This window comes from Pteropus medius, unplaced genomic scaffold (genome assembly GCF_902729225.1).
Source record: "Pteropus medius unplaced genomic scaffold, Ma_sr-lr_union100, whole genome shotgun sequence".
NCBI lineage: Eukaryota > Metazoa > Chordata > Mammalia > Chiroptera > Pteropodidae > Pteropus > Pteropus medius.
This window is the reverse complement of record NW_024352784.1, coordinates 3,051,883-3,068,541: the sequence shown is the minus strand read 5'-3', so window position 1 is coordinate 3,068,541 and position 16,659 is coordinate 3,051,883. Positions and strand designations below refer to the sequence as shown.

The 16,659-nt window shown below is 42.2% G+C and overlaps 1 protein-coding gene across 2 annotated transcripts in view; it reads left to right on the top strand.

The window, feature by feature from the left end:
- Positions 1–16,659, top strand: part of CLPB (ClpB family mitochondrial disaggregase) — a 128,908-nt gene that overhangs the window by 59,298 nt on the left and 52,951 nt on the right. For both annotated transcript variants that reach the window (XM_039847957.1, XM_039847958.1), the window contains one exon: positions 2,274–2,402. In XM_039847957.1, coding sequence (XP_039703891.1) covers positions 2,274–2,402 — 129 coding nt within the window. The remainder of the gene's footprint in view (positions 1–2,273; positions 2,403–16,659) is intronic.

Genomic DNA, 16,659 nt, shown 5'->3' with positions numbered 1-16,659 from the left:
AATCAATCTGCTTGATTCTTTTCCTTTTCTTAATCTGCAGTGGGCTGGAAACAAGATCACTTACCATGATTTGATAAGACTGTTTGCTACTAAGAGTTAATAATCTCTGAGTTAGGTCCTAAAGGGCTCTCTTATGGGAAAAATGCAGATGCCATTGCATATGGGACTTGTGTGTTAGCTACTCAGAGACCTTTTTCCTGTTCTCCCTGCTCCAGAAAAGGTCAGATAACACTCAGGGGGCGGAGAGTCATCAGTTTGGAGACCCTCTGTCTGGTGGAGAAGAGGTTATCAACTTCATTCCATAGACCACAGAAAGTGGTTTGTTCTCAGCTACCTACTCCACCAACTTCATTTTGGCCAAACATTTGAAATGCTTCTACCTAAACTACCTTATCTGGATGCTGGCTACAAACCTCTGACCATTCCCTATTAAGGCAAGTTCCACAGAGAGTATAGCTGCACCTTTACCTAAGCAGGGAAGGAAGGGGGAGTAAGAGCCAAGACTGGGACCAGACATCTAGGCTCTGAGCTCTTTTCTCTGGGTCTGATATGCTCATTTGCAAGATGAGGGTGACAGCATAATATGATGGGGAGAAAGAGTAAAGACTCAATTAGACCTGAGTTCTAATCATCACTCAGCCGCGTATTAGCTGTGTGACCTGTGTGCTTCAGTTTCCTCATCAATAAAATGGGAGTGATAACTACCTACTATATAAGGTAGTTACGAGAATTAAATGGATTATGTGAAGTGACCATGCCAGGCACAGAGTAGAAGAAGGTCAGTAAATGAAGTCTGTTAGTATTAGGAGGAGACATGGCAGTCTTCTGGCTTTTGGAACTTTAAATAGGAGGTCTAGTTTTGCTGGAGGGGACAGTGCATAGACTCCATTCCAAGACCACTTGGAAAAGAATGGTTGAGGAATTGTCTGGTGTTTTTGAATACTTAGGCAAGGTTACCTCTTGACTGAATTATACCCACTACCCGGTGTGAGAGAAGAGTAACCTTTGCAGGCCCTGTGCCATGGGCTAGGGTATAAGAGGATTCAGGTAGACAGGACCCAAATACCACTTTGAGTGAACTCGGTTTAGGAGATAACATACATAAAGATAACATAAGACAGTTACTTTGATCATTTCTACATGAGGCAGAAAGAAACCCATCACCTGAGCAGGATAGCTATTCTGTAGGGTCTCAGTTCCCAAGGGAAACCTCAGAGGTAGGGTACCCTTTCAATTTATTGTCTAGACTGGGACTGTGCAGGACAACAGGCAAAAACCAGGTTTGTCCTGAGTGAACAGGGACGTGTGTGGTCACCCAACCCAGAGAGTCCTATAAAAGTGAGAGAACTGGTTTTAGGTCCTTTTATATGAAATTGGAGAGGAAGAGTCATGCATATTAGCACTACAGTGAGCCTGGGGGTTTTGGTTCTTTGACCACATGGAATGCCGTTGTTCTTACCTTCAAAAGAAACGTTTACAGTGCATTTATTAAGGGTAAAAAAAGCATATTACAAAATTGCAATTTAGTAAATTCCAATTTCGTAGGATATATATGCATGTGCACATATATATATATATATATATAGACATACCAGAATATTAAGTGCAGTTTCTCAAGTTGTTAAGATATTGATCCCTTCTTTGTAATTTTCTGTAGTTTTAAAATTTGAATGGCTTTTATAAATTAAGAAAAGGTCTTATCAAAATAATATTAAATTCTCAATTGTAAACATCTTCAGAGCAGAGGGGTATGTTACTGTTCTGCTAAGAAAAGCCTTTGTCTCCCGCCCTATTTATCCCCTGTCTCACCCCCACCTTCTTTCTCCACCTGGATAACTCCTCTTCACCTTTCCAGACTCTGGGCTTCTGGGATCTTCTCTTCATCCCCAAATTAAGCTAAGCTGCCCTCTGGCTTTCTGTATCATCCTGTTATACCTCTAACATAGCATTTATCTCAAATAATACTATAAAAATCTGTTCATTGTCTGCCTCCTTGAGATTAGGTCAGAGGCCTAATCTCTGATTCACTTCTCTGTCACCAAGTGAATCCTAATACATAATAAATGTCAGTAAACATTAGTGGAATTAACCGTCCTCTGTTTTACCTTTTCTTGCCCAGCACAGGTGGCCAGGCACATAGTAGGTACCATTTTATGTTTAGCAAGTAGATAGATGAGTGAGTGAACAAATTAAAATGCGAAGATAAAGAAGGTGAGATTTGTGGCTCATGGCATTTGTTGTTAACGGAATGGTTTGTGTTACTCTTCCCCCAGTCCTGGTCACACGAGAGGATGACTTCAACAACCGGCTGAACAACCGCGCCAGCTTCAAGGGCTGCACAGCCCTGCACTACGCAGTCCTTGCCGATGACTACCGCACCGTCAAGGAGCTGCTTGATGGAGGTGAGAGCATGGGTAAATCGGGCGGGGGGTTGGCAGGGAGAGAGACTTGACAACTTCTGTACTCTGGAAATGCCATGCTCCCCCAGAGCCCTGTTACCCTCCTAGAGCTGGAAATGTCTCGAAGGTGACTATACTTAATGAGACTGGCAGTATGCACGTGTGATTTGCCCTCATGTGCCTGGAATTGGTTCTTTGCCTATCCTTGTGTTACATACCGTGCCGTCCTACCTGTCTGCACATTCTCTAAGAGCCTTGTTTGTTGCACTCCCCAAAAGTGTCCTCTCTTCTCCCCTCTGACCTCCAGAGCAGACCTAGTGGAATGAGGGGGAGGCTCTTCAACTAACCTAGGTCTCAAAGACATCCTCCTTGATCCCACCCCCACCCCAGTCTAAGGTCACACTTGTCACAATCTGAAATTGTTTTTAAGTGTTCGGTAGCCTTCTCCCTAACGTGACTCTGAGCTCCCTGAAGTCCAGAACCTTGACTGACTCATCACCAGCACCTAGCATAGTACTCAGCACACAGTCAGCATTCAATAACTATTTACTGAACAATTGAATACCCTCCCTTTGGAGAGCATCAGTTTAAATTGAGGGACAGTATGTGCCATCTCTAGATTCAGGCTGGGCTGGGCTGGTCTTATCCAAGTTTGGTGCAGAGTTATCCTCCACCCTGCTTGATAACTCTCAGTCACTTTCTTTTATCTTCCTCTAGCTTCTCTTTGGGATAGGGAAAAAAGCATCTTGCCCAGATGTGTGTTGCCCAGGCCCCTGAGTATGTTACATGACTGCCGCTTTAGGCCTTCATTGCTATTTTGTGAGGGGCTAGAGACCCTCTTTTGGGGCTAGACACCAGGGTCCTACTTGTCTGGGGTCACTCTTCATAGAACCTGAGAGCTGCAAGGGTCCTCAGAGGTCCTTGGGGCTACCCACTCTCTTCCCGGCAGAAACCTCTCCAACAGCTCGCTGGCTGGCTGGCATTTCTTTGGATTCTGTCAGGGACTGAGGGACCCTACTTTTTCTCTAGGAGTCCATTCCATTTTAGGTGTCCATTTAGTCTGTTTCTTCTTTGACTAGTTGAAATATCTTCTTTTAAATGAGATGTGATTTTCTTCTCAGTAACTTCTGCTAACTGTCCTTTGCAGCCCAATCACTTTTTCAAAATCTAGTCTTCAAATAAAGTTCTTTCTATCCCAGAGCCTTTGCCTCCATGGTTCAACATCCCCAGATCATCTTCTAGACCTTGTCATATGATTGGGTTGGAGGTATTTCCTAATAACTCCCAAATTCAGCCACACTGTCTTAAGACCCAGACCGGGCCCATACCCCCAGCCTACAAGGGACCTGCCCCAGAGTGTTCCTTGGTCTGGGGCACATACATTATAAAGGCAGGACTGTTTGTGGATATGGTGACAGTGTCTGGGTCGATTGATGCTTTCAGAACAAGAACTCACTGCTCTCAGAAACAGAGACTTATAGAAAACGTCCCCAAGCAGGATGCTACTCATTTTGTCCTTTAGAAAGCTCTTTGACGAGACATTCATAGCTAAGAATTGGAGCATTCACCATGGGGCTTCTCTCTGCCATGCTTAAAATCAATCAATAGCCCCAGCCATTGTCCAGTAGTTTACATTCCCTGCTTCCCCCTAGTCCCCAAACAGGCAGGGAATTTACTTTAAAAAGAGACCCTCTCTCCAGCCTTCCAGATCGAACACCTTTGAAATGAAGAGGCATGGGCCTTTTATGAAGTGCCCCCCACCCTCCCACACCCCAGGCCAAGGCTGGCCCTTCGAGCTATTCCAGGGGCATGGTTCCTGCCTGTTGACTTGGAACAGATGCCGGTGGCCCTCACTTTTACAGTTCGCCCACCTGCCCTTTTACCCAGCATCCATTTATACCCCCTGCCCTAGCCTCCCAGCCTCAAGGGCCAAAACCATTAACGCAGTTATTTCTCCCTTCCTGATTTGAACAAGTGACTGTCACTCAGGGCCTGCAGGCCTGCCAACTTCTGACCTCCCTCCCCCCTTGACCTCTTTTGGTCGGCCTATGTGTGTGACCAGCCAACCGAGAGGCAAGATCCTGCTCTCTTGTCCTGGGGGCTGTTGCTAGTAACATTTCCAATGTCTTCTGACCTCAGTTGACCTTCTCCAAGAGTTTGAGGGAGGGCAGGAGAGCCTGCCTTCCTGACCATCCAGCTTTCTTAGCCTGTATTTGCCATCGGCTTTGCTGCAACAACTTAGAGGGAAGTGTTCTAAGTGAGACCCAAGGGGCCAGCCTATGCTCATAAGGTCCACACAGAACCCTTGTTCTTGAAATTACTTAATCCACAGGAGATTTAGGGTCCCCACATCTTAGAGGGTTAGAGCTAGAGGGGCCAGCCGTTCTTGCCCTCTGACCAATAGTCCCCATATGACAGGTTTTGTCAGGATTAGAACATGTTTAGGTTTTACAGAGTAGGCACTTTATGTATAGTATCTGTTATTAACTTGAGAAACACTCAGTGTTCACTTGTTAAAAAAATTTAAAAATAATCCTACACATCTTAACTTTTTAACCTGGTTTTAGAGTTGTCCTAGTCTAACCCTTACCTGACTTTTTCCCCACTGCTCCCCTAATACTCCTGCCACATTATAATGTCAATTCAGTGTTCCCACCTTAGTGTCTTTACTCTTGCAGGTCTTTCTGCTTCTCATTTCTCTTTAAGACTTTATCAGCCTGGTGGAATTCTTTCCGCCAGTCAGTTTCCAGCTCTGATGCAACCTCCCTTCTGAAGTCTTCCCTGTTCTGTTGGATTTGGGTTCAGTCACCCCTACTAGACTGAGGTAGATTGAGGGCCAAGAATGTGTCTTATTTGTTTCTGCCTCCTTTGCCACAGTGCCCTGCACATAGTTTAGCATGTGTTTGGATGCACTGATAAATCTCCGTAGCCACTGGAGAGTTCGATACCACTGGTGATGTGGTGTCTTTGCTTCCTAGCCCACTTGCTCTTAGTGTCAGTGTTTCTGGCTTTTTAAGAGCTTTACCTCTACGTAGCTATCTTCCTTCTCCGTATAGTCAAAGTGATGATGCCTTTTCAGCCACCAGTGCTCATCACCTCAGAAACAATTGAGATTTATGAAACCTAATAGCACTTTCCCTAGGGCTTCCCTTAGCCTCTTTCCTGCCTACTTTCATGGTTCTTCCTTTCCCCTCTGTCCAAGTACACGGCTCAATTGTCAGTGTTAACCAGCCATGGTCAAATGAGTCCTTAAATTCCCCACTATCCCTGCCTGAGGCAAAGAGCCTTTCCAGTGCTGACATCCTCCCTTTAACAGCCTATTAGTTTGTTGTCTGGGCTCAAAACTTAAGAGTTCCATTTCTTGTTCCACTTCACTGTCTGTCCATCTGGCTGCACTGCCAGATGTTGAGGGGGTTGGCTTTGCTTCCAGCTGTCCTCTGTGGAAACTTCATCCTCTGATTTTTGTCAGCAGTGCAGAGAAGAGAAATGAGCACTGGGCTGAAAAATCAGGAGTTCTGGCTCTGCCACCAGTAAAATAGAGAAGTTAGGGTAGCTGATCCCAAGAACCCCTTCCAGCTTCAGCATCCTATGTAGCCCCTGGGCAAGTCTTTTCATTCATTTTTCAAGCACTGAGCATCTCTACTGTCATAGGCCCCACCCTAGGCTCCAGGGAAATAAAGATGATACAGAGGTGGTCTTTGCCCTTAAGGAACTCATAGTTCAGAGAGGAAATCAGACATTTTATCAAAGAATTGCTATCTGGTATGTTAATGGAGATATATAGAAGGAGCTGAGGGATCACAAAGAAATCCCTTTTAAATCTCTGGGGCAGGGAGAGTATGATGTAGGATATGGTGTTTGCACTAGGTGTTGAAGAATGAACATGAGTTTACCAGGTAGGTGAGGGAGAAAGACAGTGGGAAGAGCATGTTCAGAGGCTTGGAGTATGAAGCAGCACACTTTATTCAGTACATTACAGGCAGTTCAGAAAAGCTGGATTTATAGGGTTTGGATGGAAGTGTCGGCAAAAATGGAAAGCAGGAACCAATAATGAAGGCCTGTAACATAAGGTCTGCTAAGGAAATTGGACTTTAATGGGAAATCATTAAAATTTAGGAGAGAGAAGGCTTTGATTTATATTTAATGAGAAAGATGGTTTAGAAGTTTCAAAATTGTTTATCAGTAATTGAATAGATAATAAATTATGGAATGTTCACACAATGGATAATAAATTGAATGAATGAATGAACTCTTGCTCTGTACAACATGGATGACTATCACAAACCTGATATTCTGGACACAAGCCAGACATGGGAGTATGACTGCATTTATATGTAAAAATCAAAATAGACAAAACTAACCAGTAGTATAGGAAGTGACAGTAGAGGTTAGACAGTAGACACTACCTCAAGCGGGCAGGTAGTGACTCAGAGAGGCCTTCTGAGGTGCTCTAATGTTCTGTTTCTTTACCTAGGTGTTGATTATGTGGATGTGTCTACCCTGTGAAAATTCATTGGGCTGTCCCTTATGTACACTTTATACTTTTCTGTGTATATGTTATACTCAAAAGAAAATAAAAGAAAAATGGATTTTAAGGGGCATGATTGGAGGAAGGGAAAATATTTCATTTGAAAGCTATTATAATAGTCTAAGTGAGGCCTAAAATAAGACAGTGGGAAAGAAGAGGAATGGTCCTAGAAAAATTTAAGCATAGACTCAACAGTAGTGTCAGATGGTCAGAGAATAGAAGTCAAGATGAGATCCAGGTTCTGGATTGAATGGCTGAGTAGATGGTCTGTACCTGTACTGAGGTAAGAATATTGGAAGGAGGTGTGGGTGGAAAGGAGGTACAGGGGAATGACCAATTCTGTATTGAATTCTTTCCCTTCTTCCTTTCCTCTCTCTCTCCCTCCCTCTTTTAGATTCCGTGGTCCAGCATTCTAACTACTACTTTGCTTCTTAATCTCTCCTTTGTACTTAACTGATGTAATGCTAACCCTAGTTAAACTCAATTTCTTTTTACTTCATGTCTGTATCTGAAAAGCTGAATACTGCTGGGGGAAAAATCACATAACCATGCTAACTGGACTCACTTTGCATTTATGTCTATGCATCTGTCAGTACTGCAACCACAGCACTATACTTTGTGAGTAAAATCACTGTCTTCTTCTAGACCAAGACAATTTGTTTATGCCTTCTTCTCTCTCCTCAGATCTCCAGCATCCTCCTTTCCCAACTCCAAGCTAATGCTATCACCTCACACCTCATAGAGAAAATAGATTGCAATCAAAAAGGAATTGCCTTATCTTCCCACCATCATTGCTACCAGCCTACCTGCATCTTCACTGTATTCTGCCTTCCTTCTTCCACAGTGGAAGAAGTTCCTAAGACCAACACTGCATTTGAGCCTTGGCTAGTATTTTCTCTCGCTTCTTGGGGACTTTGCTCATCTAGTTAGTCCCTATCTCTACTGCACTGTCTCTTTTCCCCTCTGCAGCTCATTCTCATCAGCACAAAAACATGCCTTAATATCACTCACCTTAAACAACAAAGCAAACTAAAAACTTCCTTTGACCCCATATCTACCTCCATCTGCTACCTCATTTCTCTGCATCCCTTCATGGTAGAAGTCCTCAAAAAAGAATGATCGTTATCCACTTAATCCACTTCCCCAGCTCCCGATTCTTTCCTCAATCTCATTATAAACATAGCCAAAATATACTCCTGTTTTTCTCCCAAAAGTGGCATTCCCCAAGTCTTCTCCATCTCAATCAATGATACCATCATCTACCTAGTTTTTCAGGCTACAAATCTTAGAGTCATCTTTAAATTCTCTTTTTCCCTTTCATGCCCAATTAAGACCTTCAGTGAGTCTTGTCACTTATACCTCTAAGGTATGTGTTGAACCTGTGCCCTTTTTGGTGTTTCCATTGGCATAACTCTAGTCCAGTTCAAGATGAACAATCCAGTTCTCCTGGATGATCACCCGAGCCTCCTAATTAGTCTCATCATCTCTACTCTTATCTTCTTCAGTTCATCCTCCAAATAACAGCTAGAAGGATCTTTTTAACTTTTTCTTTTTTTTGCCCCTCTTTAATTCCCCCCACCCCACTCCCACCCCTGACCTATGGATGTTGCCGTTTCCCCTTAAGAACTGGATCTCTGAAGGTGGAGCATCTCCTCCCGCGTACTTTCAGCGTGCACCTGGCACACTCGGGGACTCTGGCGCACTTGGGGAAGGGTCCGTGGCTCCACTTGGGACACATACCCAGGACCTTCTGCACGTAAAGCAGATGTGCTAACCACTACACTATGGAGTCACCCCCTAGAAGGATCTTTTTAAAACATAGATCCTGTCATTTTCCTACTTCCATTGGCTTCCCACTGAAACTAAAATGAAATCCAAATTCCTTGCCAAAGCCTTCCAGGCTCTCCACAACCTCACTGCCCTGATCACTCTCCCCCTTGTCCTCTATTCTCCAGTGACACTGGCCTTCTCTTGTCCCTCAGACACAACGAGCTCTTTCCCATCCTAGGGCCTTTGTAGCTACCTCTCCCATTGATGGGAACACTTTCCCCATTGGGAATTCAGGTCTTGACTCATGTGTCCCCTGCTCAGAGAGGCCGTCCCTGACCATGCTAGTAAAATTAGCTGGCCCAGTTGCTTTATATCATATTGCCCTAATCTGTCTTTTTCATGGCACTGATCAGCCCCTAAAATGATCATGTTTATTTGTTTACATGTTTATCATCTCTTTCTCTCTCCTACTAGGATGTAAGCTTTGTGATCACAAAGACCTTGTCCTTTTATTTCACTGCTATATTCCCAGCTCCTAGAAAAAAATTCACAGCTCGTATATGGTAGGCAACTAATAAATAGCTGTTGACCAGCCGAGGAACCTGTGGGACACTCATGTAGAGCTGTGTTTAACAGGCAGTTGGATAAATGTGTCTGAAGCCCAGGAGAGAAGGGACTCTAAACTGGACATACCAAGATTCAAGAATTGTCAGTCTCTTGGTAATGGAAGCTGGCTGAGTCTGAGAGTCATTCACAGAAAGTTGTAGAACTAAAGCAACCTAGGAACAGTGAGAGAACCTACATTTCAGATGGGATCATAAGACGACAGGGAACCAGTGCAAGAGAAACAGGGAACAGAAGAGAGTGAGGAATGGGTTGCTTTAAGGCAGTGCTTCTTAAACAGTCTATGAAAGACCTGTCTCTTTTTACTGTTGTTTGAATTTGCAATCTGTCATGAACCGATACTTTTATAAAATCTAATAAAAATGAATTATTCGAAAAGTTATATTTTAAAAAGGCATACAAAATACAGCCCCAAATTTGCCATTAGCTTCAACAGATATAAAATTAAGTCTTTAGAAAAGTTTCTACTTACCTACTGTACTTTTCTCATCGAGGACTGGTAACAAAACTCACAGACTGGCACTAGTACGTGGACCACACTTTAAGCATCTCTGCTCTAATGGTACTCCCAGGCAGGGAGGGAAGACAAATGAGCCGAATATAGCCTCTGCCCTCAAGTAGCTTAAAGTCCAGTGGAGTAGACAGTTTGGGACACACAGTCATACTGCAAGGCAGAGAGGTCAAAGCACTGCCATTAGGAGGCAAGCATTAGGGACCATGATCTGTCCCAGCTCTGCCACCGTCTCACCCCGTAGGACCTTTGGCAGATCACAGCCCTCTCTGGCATCCCTTTTTTCATCTATATGATGAAGAGATCGTGTCAGATAATCAGACATTCAGGGTCTCCTCCTATTGTTTGGATACACAGCTAAAAACTCTCCATGCCAGTAGTTGTCTATTAGAAAGGTACAGAGTGACTACTCATGGGCACAGATTTCTTTTGGGGGTGATGAAAATATTCTAAAATTAGATTATGAAGATGGTTGTATAATTCTGTAAGTATACTTAAAAAAAAATCCATTAAATGGGTGAGCTTTGTGGTATGTAAATAATATCTCAGTAAAGCTGTTTAAAAAGAAAAGACAATCCTCCTCACCACTCGAAACCAGAAAAGATTGGCTTGGGAGGGTGACTGGTTCAGGCCAGAAAGCCAGGAGTACCTGACTGGCCCCATAGCTAAGGTGGCAGCTAAAAGGAACACCTCTGTTGTATATAAAAGTTTCCACTTCTGAATTTGCAAAGTACTGTAAGAATAATTTATAGTAATGAGTTTAAAAATCAGCTTTTTATTGCCTTCTCACCAACTACAAAGTGTTTTGTGCCAGTGAATTTTTACAATAATGTAGTATGGTACATTTTTCAACTTTGAATAAAGAATACTTCAGCTTCAAAAAAAAAGAGTACTATTTAAAAACTTACCTGTAAGACTTTCTCTTGCCCATACTGGTCTTTTTATTGATTTTCTGTTATTACTTTAACAAGTGTTTAATGCACTCCTCGTCCTCGTGAAGCTTAAAGTCTGGCAGAGTATAGACATTAGGCAAATAATTACAAGATTATTAGGTAATTACCATTGAGGCAAGTATTTCTGAAAAAGAGTAAAGTGTACCATGAGGGCGTAATGGGGACCTAATCTAGTCTGACCTAATCTAGACCTATAGATGTTACCCTGTCACTTGAGAAAATCCTGTGGAGAAGGATGATCATTAGTCATCCAAAGGGACCCAGCAGTCCACTCGGGGCACCGTGGGCAATGGAAGTTCTGTGATGTTTTAATTGCAGTCCATGTGGTAGGTTAGGGCTAAAAGGGGCCCTCAGTGATCCTGAATCCGATCCTCTGCCCTTGGTCTAGTCAGCCCCTTGCTCAGTGCAGAATAAAGACTTATTTTTGCTAACCCCCAGGGAAAAAGTAATTCCGTATCCTAGATCCTGTGGACACAGAGGAATCATTGCATGATTGAGCTAGAGATGAGTGCCTGGTCACCAGAGCCCAAGCTCTCCAGAGCCACCTGCCATCCAGGCACCCGCATTTCATCAAGGCTTTAATCGGCTCCAAGCAGTCCTCAGATGAGCCTGGCTGGTATCCGGCATGACCTCATCACCGCCAACAGTAGCAGCTGGAGGCCAAGGCTCCCCTGGGTAAGAGAGAGGTCAGCATCAGCTGGGCCAGGTCTGTTCTACGTCCTCTGCTCTCCTCCACCTGCACAGGGCCTGGACATGGAGCTGAGTAGGAATCAGATTTCCCAAGGCAGGGCCAGCTGCCCTTTGCTAGCCCACTCGTGTCCCTCCAGAGCATGTGTTATTGGGCATAATGCACAGAGAAAGGGCAGCACTGCCCTTTAAGAAGGAGAACGTTGATCTAAAGGCCACAGTCTACAAATAGCAGCAAAGGCCCATCCCAGGGTCGGATGAGCCAGAACACAGGTTCCCCTCTCAAAAGGAATTTGTTTCTAGCATTCATGTGCTCTCTTCCTCCACACAGAGGCCTGGCCATGTCCCGACAGAAACACAGCAGCGATGCTTTCTGTAGGTTTATACCACAGACTCCTTCCTGAACACCATTTTAGAAATGAATTTTTTTTTTAGCATAGCCAAAGGGAGCTTGCCATTTCAAGACTCCTTCAGAGACTCCCTCGAAATAATGAGTTCTGTGTGGTGAGAAGTGCTGACTGGGAGTCAGGCGACCTGACACGAACTCAGCCTTACTGTGGGACCTTGAGCAAGTCCCTTCCTCCTTACTGAGCCTCATTTTCCCCGTCTGTAAATTTAGATATTTGGACTGCAATCTCAAAGCTCCCTTTCATTTTCATATTTCGTGATTCTGACTGAATAATTGCCCTCTGATTTATCTAATTACAAATCTAAGTATTCATATTTATTCAGCGACTGTTATTTTTCTGCAACTGACTATCAGCATTCCTCTTCTAGGTTCCTGATGTATGTTCTTAAAGCATCTTTTATAACTTCTTTATAGCATTTAACACAACATGTAGTTATTTGGCTATTTGATTAATAGATCTCTCCTTCACTACACAATGTGTTCCCTGAAGACAGAGTCTGGATCTTCAGTGCTTATATTCTCATTACCTTGCACTATCCTTAGTACATGATAGGTGCTCAGTGAATATTTGTTGAATAAGTTAATTTATAAATGGGCAGTAGGCATTACAGGAAATAAAAAATAAAAAAAAAAAGGAAAGAGTACAGGCCCTTCCTTCAGATTGCATCCTATAGTGTACTAGTTTGGTGAAAAGGCCTGTGCACAAAACACACTGAGAACAGTGCTGGATAGCAGGTAATAGGACTCTAAATTAAATGTAAGCAAAGGCCAGAATAAGCAAGTATAATGAAGGAGGAAGAGAAAGATCAGTGTTGACATTGTAGAAGTCTGCTTCGTGGAGGAGGGGGACTAAAGGCAGACCATCAAGGACAAGAAAAATCCAAACAGGCAGGGAGAAGGAGGAAAGCTTTTCAGGTGAGGCAGCAATGAAAATGAGCTTTGCACATTAGAGAACTGGAAGAAACTGGCCACCTGCTGGATTGTGGGTAGGGAATCTTGAATGTAGAGGGCCTTGGGGGTGAACAAGAGGACTTGGACTTTGAAGTCAGTAGAGAGCTCCTGAGATGACTGCTTGTTGTTTGTTTAGTGACTTTAGTGATTTTTACTTTTAAAAATGTACTAGATAAAAATTTCAAGCAATACAGAGGATATATGGTGGAATAGTAGTTGCCCTTCCATATCCCTGGTCCTCCTCCCTATTGCTGCTGTCAGATTATCACAGACTTAGTGGCTTAAAACAACTCAAATTTGGTATCTTACAGTTCTGGAGATAAGTCTGAAATGGGTCTCACTAGACTAAAATCAAGGTGTCTACAGAGTTGCATCCCCTTTTGGAGGCTCAGAGAGAATCTGTTTTCTTGTTTCCAGTTTCCAGAGGCTGCCCACTTTCTTGTCTCATAGCCCCTGTCCATATTCAAGCCAACAACAGTCAATCGAGTCTTTATCACATTTCATCACTCTGACACTGACTCTTCTGTTTCCCTCTTTCACTTCTTAGGACTCGTGATTACATTGAGCCCTCCTGGATAATCCAAGGTTATCTTCCCATCTCAAATTCAGCTGATGAGCAACCTTAATTCTCTCTGCAACCTTAATTCCCCTTTGCCGGGTAATTGAACATATTCACAAGTTCCAGGAATTAGAATGTGGATAGCATTGGGGGGACCATTATTCTACCTACCACACTCAGATATTTTACAAATGTTTTATTTTCTTTTCTGTTTTTGAATAGTTAGTATTTGCACACAGCACAAAATTCAAAAATATTTTCAGTGAAAAGTCTTACTCTCACCCCCAACTCTGACTCAAATATTGTCCAGTTTCTCCACTGTATTGTTATTACCTTTTCCCTTGAAATTAATAAACAGCCTGTGGGGAGGCACTTTTAAGGTCATATAAATATCCTGCTCCTCATCAAAATTTCCCCCTGGACTCAGCATCCATTGATGATTCTTTCCTGAACCGATCTTTATATGATGGTTAGAAAATGAATATTTTATGTCTTTTCCAACTCTAGTACTCACTCCACAATGATCAGTTAGCACCTGGCATTCTGCAGTAAGAACCCCTTCTTCCCTGTCTATTGTCAGTATGTGCTCATGAATACTCTTGCTTTACTGTTCTGTCATTACTGTCCTTTATTATGTTGATACTAAAACTGCCTCCTATTTGGCCAGTGTAGCATACCCCTCATCCTTTTTTTTTTTCCTTTTTTCTATTTTTTCTTTCTTTTTTTTTTTAACATTTCTTTATTTTCCCATATACCAAGATGCTTCAGTGTTATCTTGTATCCACCTTGCTGCTGCCCTGGAATCAGGCATTTCTCTTCGGAGCCCTAAGACTTTTTAGTGGGCAGTTGTATGAGACTGAAACCTGAGTACCAGGTGTGCTCATTACCCCTTCTGTTGACAGAGCCAAGAAATATATATAGGCATATACACATATGCATACACATCCATCACAAGATACACATACATGGATATATATATACACACACATGCATATGCACATAGATATTTTAGAAATCCCGAACACTAGTACCTCCCACTCCAGTTCATCCCTACAGGATTCTTTCTTGTCTTCACACATTCCATATTATGCCCTTTCTTCCATAGTGAGAATGCTGGCCGCAGACAACACTAATGTATTTACTCATTTGCTTAATTCCATAATACATTCAGACTTGCTTCACCCATACCACTATAGAAAACAAAACTTCTAAAAAGAGTTCAGGTCAGGATTTGTTTGCAGTACTCATCTTTACTCCAAGGCTAAAGGTATATACTCAAATATTAGGTTCATAAGTTCCTTGGGTGTTTTTCCCCACTTCAGTGTCTTTATTTTATTCATTTGAAATACAGTTAATTTTTTCAACTTGCTTTCAGTTTTAGAATTTTCCTCCCCTAACTTTCCTTGTTTTAATTTTGTTGTTTGGATATGTAGAATATTAATTTTTACTAAAAGCTACAGAAAGATCTACTCAGAGGAGTAAGACTTTCTTCTGTATCCCTTTCAAGTTTTTTCTGCTCCCCTCAGGGAGCCCTGATCCTTTATGATAACCAGTTTTAATATTTTCTGGTTTATCCTCCCTGTGTGTCTTTGTGTAAACAAATATATGTATGTTTTCGTGTTTACCCTTTCTTCCTACACAAAAAATAGCCTACTTTGTATGCTCTTTTGTAGTTTACCTTTTTTACTTAACCATATTTCTTGGAAATCACTCAATATCAATTCACAGAGATCTTCCTCATTCTTTTTTTACAGCCACATGGTACTCCACTGTGTTGATGCGCTATAAACGCTATGCTTAGACATTGAGGTTTCGAATATTTTGCAATTGCAATCATGGTACAGTGAATAACCTCTAATATGTATATTTTGGGATTGTTGGAGGTGTGTCTTTACCATAAAGCCCTAGAAGTGGCATTGCTGGGCCAAAGGGTAAATGCATATGTTCTTTGATTAGATGTTATAAATTTCTTCATAGAAGTTGTTTCATCTTGCATTCCCACTAACAAAGTGCCTGTTTTATCACATCCTCTCCTTGTAAAACTTTTGGATTTTTGTAGTCTAATAGGTGAGATGTAGTTATCTCACTGTAATTTTAGTTTTATTCTCTTATTATGTGTGAAATTGAACATCATTTCACATGTTTAAGAGCCATTTTATATCTCCTTTTGTGAATTATTTATGCATATCTTTTTCCTATTTTTCTGGGACTTTTGGTCTTCGTTTTCTCTTAAATTGTTAAAAGGTTTTTTTTGTGTTAAGAATATTAGCCCTCTGTGACAAAAATTGTAAACATTTTCTCCTACTTTGGATTGATAACAATTTTTAATACTTCCCATATAATCCTAATACAAAATCAAGATTGAGAACCACTGGGGTAGTTTAAACTGTGCAAATTGGAACTGTTTTTAAAGGAGAACACATACACAGAGAAAGGGATGGGGCAGAGGACTCAGTTTTGGGAGTCACCCATAATTTGGGACAGAAGAATCTGTAACAGAAACCTGCAAAGGAGACAAAGTCATAGGTATTGTGTATAATGGAAATCAAGGTAGAAAGGAATCAAAAGGAGGCAGGATTGGTGAGCAGCGTTGATTACTGCAGCCATGAGGAGAGGGAAGAAGAGGTTGCTGAGTGTGGTAATGAGATCCATACCCTTACCTTCCAGCACCACTTTCTCCCTGCTCATTCAGACTGAGAGAAGATTTTCCTGATCTCTATGAATGATTTTGTCTGGCAGTATTGCCAGGGACAGTAAGAGGCCTCTCCTGACAAACAAATTGAAGGAACATAGCCCAGCTGCATCATAACTGGGGCATAATTATTCAGCCAGCAAATATTTATTAAACTCCTACTGAGTGCCAGGTATTAGGCACAGGATTACCAGAGACCTCATTTTTAATCTGTGTTTCTCTCTTACCACTTTCTACAGTGTTGGAGTTTTCCTTTACCCAAGTCCATTTATCTAGTTTGTGATGCAGCCATAACTCCCAGACAAACATGGTAAAGTCCTTAGAATTAGGGGAAAGCGCTCTTGAGAAAAATGTATTCATTAGCACCAGCAAGAAAGTCTGGGTGAAAAGTGGGCCTCTTGGTATAGACTACAAGTCTACCCCTGTCCTCACCTCTTTCCTATTCTCCCTACCACCCTTCCACTTTTGTTTTTGGTGAGTGTGGCCTGATAGCAATGGTTGGGCATAAAGGAAAAAGCATAAATTGGAAGAGTCCTTCTTGGTAATGGCCTCTGTTTTTTTTAAAAAAGCAACAAT